This window comes from Ammospiza nelsoni, chromosome 13 (genome assembly GCF_027579445.1).
Source record: "Ammospiza nelsoni isolate bAmmNel1 chromosome 13, bAmmNel1.pri, whole genome shotgun sequence".
NCBI lineage: Eukaryota > Metazoa > Chordata > Aves > Passeriformes > Passerellidae > Ammospiza > Ammospiza nelsoni.
Window position 1 is genome coordinate 13759050 of NC_080645.1, and position 12274 is coordinate 13771323.

General features: G+C 50.1%; 1 protein-coding gene across 2 annotated transcripts in view; it reads right to left on the reverse strand.

Annotated features, from left to right (window-relative positions):
• Nucleotides 1-9734: 9734 nt before the first annotated feature.
• CBFB (core-binding factor subunit beta) overlaps nucleotides 9735-12274 on the reverse strand; it is a 37802-nt gene continuing 35262 nt past the window's right edge. For both annotated transcript variants that reach the window (XM_059481525.1, XM_059481526.1), the window contains exon 6: nucleotides 9735-12027. In XM_059481525.1, the coding sequence (XP_059337508.1) occupies nucleotides 11959-12027 (69 nt within the window). In that variant the 3' untranslated portion in view covers nucleotides 9735-11958. The remainder of the gene's footprint in view (nucleotides 12028-12274) is intronic.

The window sequence follows — 12274 nt, forward strand, 5'->3', positions numbered from 1 at the left end:
CAGCCCGACCCCGGCCCCGCCACCGCCCCCGGAGGGCACCGACCGGCCGCCCCCAGCCCCGGGGCAGCGCCGGCACCGCGCCGGGCTCCGGGGGAGGCGCGGCTCCGCTGCCGCCGCCGCCGCCGGCCGCCCCTCCCCGCCCCGCGGCCCCTCCGCCCGCGCCCCCCGCCCCGCCCGGTGCCGGAGCGCGAGCGTTGCGGCCCCGGCGCGGTCCCGGCGGGGCGGGGGAGCGGGCGCGGCGCCGCCGCTGGGCCCGGCCCGGCCTGAGGGGCCGGGGGGTTCCGACCCCCCCCGCGCCGCGGGGCCGCGACTCACCTCACTTGCGGCTGCTGAAAAAGTGCTTTGCAGCTGTCGTCAGGCGCTCCCGCGCGGGGGCGGGGAGAGGGCGGGGCCGGGATGAGCCCCGCCCCCCAGCCGTGGGCGAGAGGGGAAGGAGTCGGCTTGGAGAGCGGGAGACCCGGGTTCGAGTCCCGCCCTGGCACTGTCGGCAGATGGGGCTCAGCCTACAGCCCCAGACACACCCGGATAATCTCGGGATCCAAAACAAAATAACCCACCCAAACTACTGCCCACGGCCAGCCCGCTCTTCCAGTTGAAAGGTCAGAGTGCAGGAAAGAAGTGCTAGGGATAAATTAGTCAGTGGCACGAGCAAAGTTCGGAATGAGCTCGGGAGTGACTCAGTGAGGAGGAAGAGAGGAGTAACGAGGTCAGTGGCTTTGCTGTGCTGTCTGAGCAAACAAATAGTGCCACCCAAGAGTGCTGAGCCCAGGAACGGCCCCATTTCCCTTGGGATGGGGCTCAGCACAGGAACCTGCTCTGGTTACACCCAAAGCCCCCAGTGCCAGAAACATCCCCAGAACGAGGAGGAAACGGAGCCCTCCCTGTCTGCCAGGATGTGCCACCACCTGGGACAACACACATCAGAGCAGCCCTCCTTTCTATGGTGGAAACTGGATCCAAGATAAAAGGCACCAGGTCAAGCATTGCCCAAATAAACAAAGAACTCAAAGAGAAAAATCAAGAACATGGACCCGTGCCATCCTCACACAGTGACAGCTCTTCTGGAGTAGGACAGCACCAGAGATGGAAGTTCAAGAGGGTGCAGAGGGTGTGGAAACAGCTGTAACTCCTGCTGCTGGCAGGCTGAGGTTCCAAGGGGGAGCAGAGTGGGGGGAGATGCATTTTTTCCATATTTATTTGAGGGTAGTAGCAATCCTACCCTGGCCCCACATCCCATCCCTGTGCCCACCATGTCCCAGCAAGGTCTGCAGCAAGGTGATGGCAGCCCCATCACATGGACTGTCCCACAGCAGGACAGAAAACATCAGGAAAGCAGGATACCCTTCAGGCTGCCCGACAGAAATTTGAGGCCTGCATATTATTTTTTTTTTAATTGTCAAACATAATTTCAGCTATTTCAGCTAGGTTTGAACTGTGGCTCCTTCCACAGGCAGAGCAAGCCATGGCTGGCAGGGGGGATCAAAGCATTGAAAAGAAATCCCAGACATGTTTGGGAGCAGGACCCTGGCCAGGCTCTGCTCTGAACACCAATTTCTCAGCATCTCTCTTCAGGTCACAGAGCTGTCAAAGCAGGTGAGATTTTAATGTATATGGAGTGGAGCAAGCCCCAGGGAAATTAGTTTTCCCTTGAAGTCAGCTGCATGTTGTCTATTTATTATTCATGCCTTGCTTTTTTTTTTTTTTTTAATCCAAGCATGGTGACATCTTAATACGCTGAAAAGCAGAGAGGTGCTGCCAATGCTTCCCCTTCACTCCAGCCCTCTGACACATCTTCATTGGCTCAAAACCAGAAATTAGCCTTTCCTCTCCTGGGAGCAGAGCTAATACTTATGAGCCACTTGCCCCTCTCCAGCTCACTGTAGATGTATGAAATATATATATATTTGTATATACAGTATTTGTGTGTTTTTATATGTAAGTTCATATTGTGACACCCATAAGGAATGTACTTGAGAGAATAAATATGCAGCTAGAAGCTTTGCATGCCTCATTCATTTAAAGAATACAAACACAGCACCTGCTTTTGAGCAGGTCTATGGCAGTGCAGCCCTCAGGCTGAGGTGCTGGTGGAAAGCAGGAGGCTGCAGAGCAGCTGGGCTTTGCAGAAACCCTTCTCCACCTCATTCCTGTGTTTGGTGATGCCCTTTGAATGCCCAGTGCTGCAAACTGGGGGATGCAACGCTCTGGGCTTTCACTCACAAAGATTCAGCCTCCTTTGTAGGAGAGTATCACGAGTACGAGCCAAATCCGCCAAGGAGAATAAAGGCCAAATACAATGGCAGAAAAAAAGGAATTATTTCTGAGTGTGCCTCTCCACTAACACCCATTTTCATACACCAACCCAAACCCCAGGCTAAGTGGAGGAGGGCTGGGCACTGCCAAGTCTGCCACTTTTGGGGCAGATTGGGCAAAGCGCCATCATTTTGGCAACTGCTCATGACAGGAAAAACTTAACTTTTAAAAGGATTAAATTACCCTTTTTACTCTCCAGATCATGGAGTACTTCTTGGGAAATTCAGCCCCAGGGCTCAGGAAGCAATGCACAGCTTTCTGAAAACCAAAATAAATTTTTAAAGCCTGGCTCTGTTGTTAATGTTTCTGACTGAATGAATGGCAGTGGGTGCATCCATCAGAGATGCTTCTACCAAAGCCTTGGGGTGAGATCAGCAGCTATAGGGGATTAATGAATCCCTAAATCGGTAAAAATCGGATTTTTACCCTTTTTTGCTAAAATTTTTCAGAATTCTGTAAACTTGGGAGGTTTTTCTTTTTTCTAAATCCTACATGTCTGCAGGGAGGTGTTGGCTGAGGACAGCTGGGCTTCTCAACTCAGCCGGTGAAAAGCAAGCAGAAAATTGCAGAGGGCACCAGGAGGGACAAGCGCTGCTGTCAGGCGGAGGCGAGCTGCCCTCTCCCGATGGATCCCAGAGCAGCACACATTCCTGCAGGGAAACCTGCCCGTGGCTGCTGGAAAAACGGCCTGGAAACAGATCCCAGCCTTGGCAGCGCTGATTCAGCTGGACGAAAGATATTCACTGTAAAGCTCTGAAGTTGCTCTGATTTATTGGAAGTGCTTTTCCAGCTGCCCCGCGCTCGGTTGGCACTCGGGAATGGATCCAGACGGGGCTGGCAGCTCCAAGGGGGAGCCTTGCACTCTCCGAGGGGGGATTATCCCACCTCCTCGGGGGGATATTTCCCACAGCCAAGGGTTTGGAGCTGGGCAGTGCCAGGCTGGGGTTCCTGGGCTGCTGCAGCACCGAACCCGAACCTTCCCAAGGAGAACCCCTGCTCCATCCATCCCTTGCTCAGTGCTTTTCCCGTCCTCGCTGGGCTAAGCCTGCCCTGCCCTACCCATTCTGGGTGGTTTTCAGTCCCCCTGGCACCCTCCGGAGGCTGACACGGGCGGGATGCGCAGGACTCAGAAATTTTGCGCTCGAAACCAGAAATTTTGGTGCTGCGAGGAGCTGCCGTGCAGGGCTGAGGGGCACAAGGTGCCTTTTCCACCGGGCCCACGGAGCCTCCAGCCTGTCCCGAGCCCTGTCCGGAGCCTCCCTGGGCAGCCCCAGGCCAGCGTCCTCCTCCCCGCTGCGTGCTGGGCCGTGCAGCACAACCACAATAAAGATTTTGGAGGTGATGTGTGCCTGGCACGGGATGTGGGGAGCAGGGCAAGGTACAGCTTGTGCTCAGCCAGCACCGCGGTGATCGCCAGCATCACTCCTCACATCCCAGATTTGGATGGAAATTCAGGAGAGCTTCTGCACCGTGCTTGGCGTCTGGAGATGGGCAGGAACGGGAGGTGCCAGCGCTCACCCGAGGGTGCTGATGAGATAAAACACCTTAAACACCGACCAGGCAGTGGCACAGCCCCTGCCCCACCACACAGGGCATTTCACAGGGCAGGGGCTGAGATGGATGGGCAGGGAGCATTCCCGAGAAGGAAAGGGAACAGCAGCTCAGGCTGGCCTCGGGAGGGGCTGCTCAGCACAGGCAGCGGCTCCCCTGCATCCCCCCAGGGCAGCGCTGCATGTGCATTTCACAGAACCCCAGATCTGTTTCAAAAGCCCTGATTCGTGGAGGGCTGGAGCTAAACTGGCTTCGGCTTCATTAGAAACAGATGCGCTGGTTTCTCTCTCCGCCAGGCGCGGGCAGGGGGCACAGCCAGGGTAGGGCGGGACCGGGGCACCGGGGATGGGCACCGGGGATGGACACCGGGGATGGGCACCGGGGTGAGCACCGGGCATGGGCACCGGGCATGGGCACCGGGAATGGGCACAGGGAATGGGCACCGGGCATGGGCACCGGGAATGGGCACAGGGAATGGGCACTGGTGTGGGCACAGGGAATGGGCACCGGGGTGGGCACCAGGGATGGGCACCGGAGTGGGCACCGGGAATGGGCACCAGGGATGGGCACCGGGAATGGGCACCAGGGTGGGCACCGGGAATGGGCACAGGGAGTGGGCACCAGGGATGGGCACCAGGATGGGCACCGGGAATGGGCACCGGGAATGGGCACCAGGGTGGGCACCGGGAAGGTGCACCGGGGATGGGCAAAGGGAATGGGCACCAGGGTGGGCACCGGGAAGGTGCACCGGGGATGGGCAAAGGGAACAGATACCGGGGGTGGGCACTGGGCATGGGCACCGCTCCTGCCCGGGTGGCTCAGCACGGAGCCAGCGGCCTCAGCAGCTGCTGCGAGGGACCGTCAGTCCTTCCAGGAGCCTCTGGCCGCAGCATCCTGCCTTCAGCTGCTGCCCAGCCCAGCACTTGGGGTTTTAATCACACGTTGAAAACTGGTGGGGAAATTTACCCTGGGGAAAAGCACAGGGATTCTGTAAAAAAAAATATTTAAAGGAGAGGTTTCATGGGGGAAAAAAAAAGGTAAAAGATGGGTCTGGGGATTCTACAGAATTCTCAAACCACTTAATACAAGGGTTTATGGATCCAGAGGTGCTGCACATGTAGCAGGGCTTTCACCTGGGCTCAGTTTCACCTCCAGGTATATTTCCAAGAGGGATGTTTGATTGTCACAGCTGATGATGAGAAAGGGCCATGGGGCATGCTATGAGAAAGAGAGAGGGGTGTCAGCCCCTACACCAGCCTGCTCCAGCCCTGGTGCTTGGGGTTTTGTCATTTAAAAGGAGATGAGTCAGAGCTGCAGGGCCGTCTCAGAGCCCCTGAAGATCTGTGCCCATTTTGTCCCTGACTTCTGGGGAAGAGCAGCGAGGGTGTGACTCAGGTGTTACTCACGGGCTGTGGTGGACAGAGCCAGCTGCAGAGATGCTCCCTGAGCCTCCTCCCAGGGCAGTGCCCATGGTCCTGTGGCACATCCTGCCCCAAGGCAGAGCTGTGGACGTGGAGAGGGTTTGCGGGAGCTGGTGCTGAGGCTCCTTGCTGGGGCTGGTGGTTTCAGAAAGTCACGCAGCTGCCGGGACCACCGGCCCCAGGTCCCGGCAGTCACACGCCAGATGTGCTCTGCAGAGCAGAACTGAAAGCAGAACCAAAAAGAGGATATGTCCTCTCATCTGTGTGGGAGCACCCGCCAAGGGGCTCTGGGCTGGGGCTGTCGCTGCCAGGGAAGTGTCTGGGGGTTCCTCAGCAGCAGCTCCGACCTGAGCAGGAGGAAATCACTGGGCAGCTCAGGGACAGGGACAGGCTGTGCTTGCAGGTCTGACCTGAGCAGGAGGAAATCACTGGGCAGCTCAGGGACAGGGACAGGCTGTGCTTGCAGCTCTGACCTGAGCAGGAGGAAATCACTGGGCAGCTCAGACACAGGCTGTGCTTGCAGCTCTGCCTGGCCCTCCCTTCCCTGGGCCCAGACCTCAAACACAGCCAGAGCAAATGACCTAGAAGGTTCCCTGTCCATCACACGGGGTGGACTGAATGCTCGCTAAGATTTCTTGCAGCCCTGAGCATTGTATGATTCTGTGACCTGGATCACACACAGGTCTGAGCCTCCCCAGCCATCCTCATCCTCCTGGGCCACAGCAGCTGTGGGCACAGGCTCCTGGCTCCATGGACAGGCTGCCCATGGTGGGCACAGGCTCCTGGCTCCATGGACAGGCTGCCCAGGTGTCTGCAGGCTGGTGGCCACCCTCAGGTTGGCTGGGGCAGCTGGGGAAGGGCAGTGAGGAGCTGGATGGTGCTGGAAGGTGTTGCAGTTTCTCACCTCCAGAGCAGGTGCCTCACTGTGGTGCTGCCCCGTGCAGGGGCTGGAGTGAAGGACAGGCTGCTCTTGGTGGGGTGGGAGGGAACCTGGTGCTTCCTCTGGGCAGGTGGCACATCATTCAGGAAAGTGAGATACTCAGCAGCCTTCCTGGCCCTCAGGTGATGGCAAGTCTGGTGTTTCTGTGTAGAGCTGCCTCTTTATTAAGAATTGTCTTCTAGTAAGAGTTGTCACCCCCTAGCTGTGCTTGCAATCCAGCAGCAAACCCACATTCTCCCCACCAACCTCTCTGCTCTCCTCCAAGCTCAGAGCTCCTGGGGTTTCATCAGGATGTCACTGCCCCTGTGCACTGCTGCTGTGAGGGACCAAAGCCCTGAAATTCTTCCAAAATCCTGTAGTGGCAGCAGAACCACCCCAGTCATCTGCTTCAGCAGCAGTCACATGGGGAGTGATCAGGGACAAGTGAATCCCACAGACAGAGCTTTAGTTCCTTACACTGCTGTTTCTCTATGCCTAGACTGTGCTGGGGTTCTGTGAGGTATGAATAACAAAAGCTGAAAGGATTGGACATGCAGGTGGGAAAGGCTCAGAGGGACAGGTTCTCCCAGCAAGCCAGTGGGTAACAGCTGGAAAAGCCAGAGCTTTCATGTGTAAATTGTGCTCCATCCCTAGGTCTGTCTCTTTTCAAGTTAAACTCATCACCTGCTCCAGGAAAGAAAGAAGATTGCAAAGGGGGAAAGGTGGCAAAGCCTTTCCCATGAAAAGCAGAGAATCACAGCCTGTGGAACACAAGAAAGTGGAGACCCAGGAAAATCTATTCTGGGGTTCTCCAAGACCCCATCATCAGGTCAACGGGGTAGAAAACAGTTACATCTCAGAAGAGTTGTGGGAAGCAACAAAGACTTAGCAGAAGTCTCCCCAGCTGTGGTAAACTGTGGACCAGGCCCAGGGAGAGGCACAAAACTGAGCAAGAAGTGTTCTGGTTTCCCACTCCTTTCCCCAGCTATCCACTGTGCCAGGTGACAGCACCAGAGAGGCAGCACTCAACTCTTCTGTGCTACTTTCCCCTCCTCTCATTCCTGAGCTTTAAGAAATGAGCCCAAGGCAATTCTGAAAATTCACTTATCTCAACCTGTAATTGAGAAACCTATTTAATAGTTACTTAAACCCGGAGCAGCTCTGAGCTGCAGCAGTTGATGAATATGCATGGCCCGGGATTTACATTTGGTGGCAGTGTGAAGACAGGATGTCAGGCAAATGAGCTATGAGAAATGTTGCCCATGCAAATGTTCACTCTGCTCTAAGTTCTCACTGCAATTCCCATCCTTGAAGCCATTTCTGTCATTCTCTTATTTGCATTGGAAATGTAGTAACAAAATAATGCAACTTCACAGAAACTGGTCCTAGTTCTGTGCAGACAGGATGGATTCTTTAATACATCTATGACAGACTGGAGTCCTGAACTAACAGCAAACAAAAAAATATATATATATAGAAATCCTGCCAAGGTCATCCCAGGCCATGCAGTTGTGGAGCTCTCTCAAACCACATCTTCATCCAACTTCCCAGCTCTTACCTGAACAAGGCTGGTTATTAGACAAACCAGCAGAGGTCTGCAGGAACAGAAAAGCTGCTGTTTTCACTCACAGTTCATTTTCTCAGTTTTCGGCTTTCAGAAAGGGGAGCATGAGCCCAGGACAGCTGCTGTTTCCCTCCAGAGAAACTAGGAAACCTGCTTATCCACATTTTGAGGACTCCAGTAAACGGACTAAACACAGAGAACCCCACCTGCAATGCTGCCTCCAGCCCTGGGGTCCTTGACAAAAGGACATGGACCTGCTGGAGCAAGCCCAGAGGAGACCACAAAGAAGCTCTGAGGGCCGGAGCACCTCTCCTGTGTAGACAGGAGTTCAGCCTGGAGAAGGCTCCGGGAGACCTCAGAGCCATCCCAGTAAGCAAAGAGGCTGGAGAGAGACTTTTGACAAGGGTATGGGCTGGCAGGACAAGGGGAAATGCCTTCAAACTGACAGAGGAGACGTTTAAATTAGTTTTCAGGAAGAAATTCTTGCCTGTGAGGGTGATGAGGCCCTGGCACAGGCTGCCCAGAGCAGCTGTGGATGCCCCATCCCTGGAAGCATTCAAAACCAAATTGGACGGGGTTCTGAGCAACATGGTCTAGTGGGAGGTTGGAACTAGATGAGCTCCCTTTCAACCCAAATTATTGGTTGAGAATTGGTTAAGAATTCTGAGAAACAGTTAATACTCTGTTCTTAGAAGATGTCATGTAGGAGCAGGAGGTTAAAAATCCCAGCTGGAAGTGACCATACCTCACCTGCTGTGGTTGGGCTCCAGGTCCTGACATCCTTCTCAATTCCAGTAAGTTCCAGCGTTTCCAGTGGTGTCTCACTCCCACATCAAGGACAGCCATCCCTAAGCCATGCTAGTTAAGGCACTGGATTGTGATGCTTTTAAAATTCCTTTCTGCTCTATGTGCCTCATGCAGGGAGATTTTCAGATTCCCTTAGCTTGACACACTTGAGAGGCAAATTCCATCTAGGAAGAGCCAGAGGACAAAGTGCCTCTGTCCTTCACCTTCAGCCAAGAAAAGGCTGGACAAGTACTGGATTCAGCCACTTGTGATGTGCCTTGGGCAGAAAAGTGAACCTTCCATCAGCCTGCAGGTAAATGGACAAATTACCCAATGGCTTTTGAACAGGTGTTTGAGATGCCTTTAAAACACTGCCTGGACAGCAGGGCTGGCAAACACCATCTGCCCTCTGCAAGAGAAGCAGAGCAATGTGGTTTGCTGTTTGCCTTTTCTAAAGCTACCTCCCTTTCACACTGCAGAACATCTCCAGGAAAGCCACAGGTCACAGCAGTGCTGCTTTTCTTTGGTGCTCTCTGGTCTGTTCACAGCCAGGTGGGAAAAGTCTCAAATAAGGTTACTTCTTATCCTTTTGATTGTTAATATTCCTAAAGCATTGTTATGAAACAAGCAATCCTCTGTCTGATTTCAGGACTCAGCACTGTCAGTCAGTCAGTGTTAGCTATTTGAAGTTACACCACCTAGAATTTTAGCAGCTCCAGAAGGTTTTCAGGTGTAGCATACAACATTCATATTTTCCCCACAGAACTTTACCACATTTCCTGCACTTAGACATGTAATCCCCCTGTTCCCCCCTCACCCAAAGCAGCACAATTAACAAGGTTTGGTGGCTGCTCTCACAATGTGCCCACAAACAGCACTCTGTAAGATCACACAGCCCCTTGCTTGGGGCCCCTGGAGCAGATCCACACTTTCAGAGTAAGAAGGGCATATCAGTTTTAAGAAACAAGAGTTTTAGGGCAGCAAAATCCACATTTTTTCCAGTGCAGACCCTTCTATTAAAGGCTGCTCCCAGACAGCAGCTGAACAGAGCAGAGGGGTCAGTTAAATAAGTGACCACTGGATGTCACCACTGCTTTAGCCACAGACATCAAGGCAGCCTTCCACCTAAACAAAATATGTCAGCAGGGACTACCAGGGAGTCAAACAAACTTAGAGCACCTTGTTTTCACTACACAGAAGTTTATTATGAAAGTTAAACATACAACACAAAAAGTAGCAAAAGCAATCCTGTAGCTTAAGGCAACTCTTACAGGAGATGAGCTCAAGAAAGATGATGCAACTTCAGTTTAAATAGAAATTATGAAAAATATCAAATTGCATCAATAACTTAAAATGCACTTTAAAAAGTCTGCACTAACCAGCAGAGGGTAAGGGCTGTGATCTTAATGCCAGCATTAAGATATGGAAAGCAGCAGAATGCTAAATGATGATAGGGAAAGTTCAGTATTTACACAGAGATAGCAACGTTAATATCTGATAGCGTCATTTTCTGTGTACTTATGGTTTAAAACCACTGTCTGAAACGTTAGGAAAACCCTTTAAAATAAATCTTCAGACTATTCCATCAAAAATACACAGATGGCAGAGAAGATCCAAGGCGAGGGATGCGTGCAGATGCATGCGTGTGTCCCTTAAATAACTCTTTGCAGAAACACTTTAGAAAAATTATTTCTTTGGGGGAAGAAGAGCAAGAAGAATGTGGCCACAGAGTGAAAAAGATTATCTTTCAGGTGAATCACATTTAAATTGAAGTATCAAAATATTTCTATTTGATGACATTCTCACAGTTTACAGTTAATGACATTTTTAAGTGAATGTTAAATATTCATATTATTAACATACAAAGATTCTCCTTCACATTGACATCTTACATTTTTGCAAGACCTCTTTTGCATCAATTGTTTTGCCATTAATGAGGAATGTATAATTGTCTTAATAATAGAATTTAATTAAGATTTAACTCTTCTAACCATATTGAGTTTCTATCTTTAAAATAATTCTTAAAATACTGGATTCAGATCCCTTATTTTAAAAAGGTATTTAAGTGACATTTTAATCAACCAGGCTGTACAGGAAGCACCACATTTTAACAAAGCCAAATGACATCACATTTCTAATAAATTTTCTTCAAATATTGGATGCAATGAAATCTTTGGAGTAAGTCCATTCACCATCACCCCAAATGAAACAAGATTAATTCATACATTAATTCATCCCAAATCTTACCCTGTTAGAAAATGCAATATATACTGCAACAGTCTTAATTTGCATAAGATTTAATAGAAGGGGCCTATGTGCAGTATGAGGCTCCTGCACACAAGCTCATCTCAGCTTTTCACCATTCAGCACAACTTTACAAAAAGCCTAAGATATAAAATATACTTAAAGCAGTTATCTTAAACATGATTTCATATATATCACCTTGGCAGCTGATCACTTTTGTTCCCAGTTTAAACGCTGTTGAATCTGATTGTGGAGTTGCAGTATCCCTTTGAAGAACTAGTTAAAAAAATCCCTGAATAAAACAGAAGCCAGCCTGCGACTTCCTCTGAGTTTCAGTAAAGCACTATATACAGGGTATAACAGCCACCCAAACTCACTTGGAACAGAATAAAATCTGAGACAGATAATGGGGTAGAATGCATTAATGCAAGAGAATATACATTTTAAGATTTTTATAATTTTAAAAGTGGAACCAATGAATTGTTAGCAGTTAAACGAATACTGCAACTGTAATGTTTACAAACCCACAAAGTTTGAAAACTGATTCCAACAGCTCTGATTCACTGGGTTTAGCTTGGAAATAATGCAAAATAATGTCAGCAGTTTTAATAAGGTCTTGCAAATTTAGAAAAAAGAAAACTGAAAGAAAGGTAAGAATGCATTATCTAAAATAAAGCAGGAACACAATAAGGACAATCAAAGTTCCAAAAGCCCATATCAAAAAATTAAGCTTGGAATGCATTGGCTTCCAGCAGTTTACAAAAAAAAAAAAAAACCCAAACAAAAAAAACCCAAAAACAAAACCAAAAGTTGTTCTAAATCTGTAATATCTTGACCTATTTTTAAGTGACAATTTTTATTACAGTTGAGAAAAATGGTTTTATAGCTGCATAAGTTTCCATTTCACTAAAATAGTGCCAACAAAAATAAGTTTGCATAGAAAAACAAAATTTCAAATTGCCACTGGCTACATGCTTAAAATGGGAAATGCAGGTATTGTAACATAAACATAGTGCAAACCATGGCAGTTCTGGTGACTCTGACTGCCGCAGGTCAGGAAACAGACCATAATATACCCAGTTCTCACAGTTTCTGGTCTTTTATTCAATCCTTTGCCAAGTAGAAGCAATGCACGTGTGCAGAGCCGGGGACGCCGCTGGTTAACGCAGTTTGAGATCATCGCCGCTGCCCAGGTTGGAGCCAGGACTAGGGTCTTGCTGTCTTCTTGCCTGCATGGACAAACACACTCTGAGCATCAGCAACCAGGAAATTATCAGCTCTCTTACTCAGTATATTAACACAAATAAGACCATAAACAATACAAGTTAAACGAACAACACAAAAAGTAGCAAAAGCAATCCTGTAGCTTAAGGCAACTCTTACAGGAGATGAGCTCAAGAAAGATGATGCAACTTCAGTTTAAATAGAAATTATGAAAAATATCAAATTGCATCAATAACTTAAAATGCACTTTAA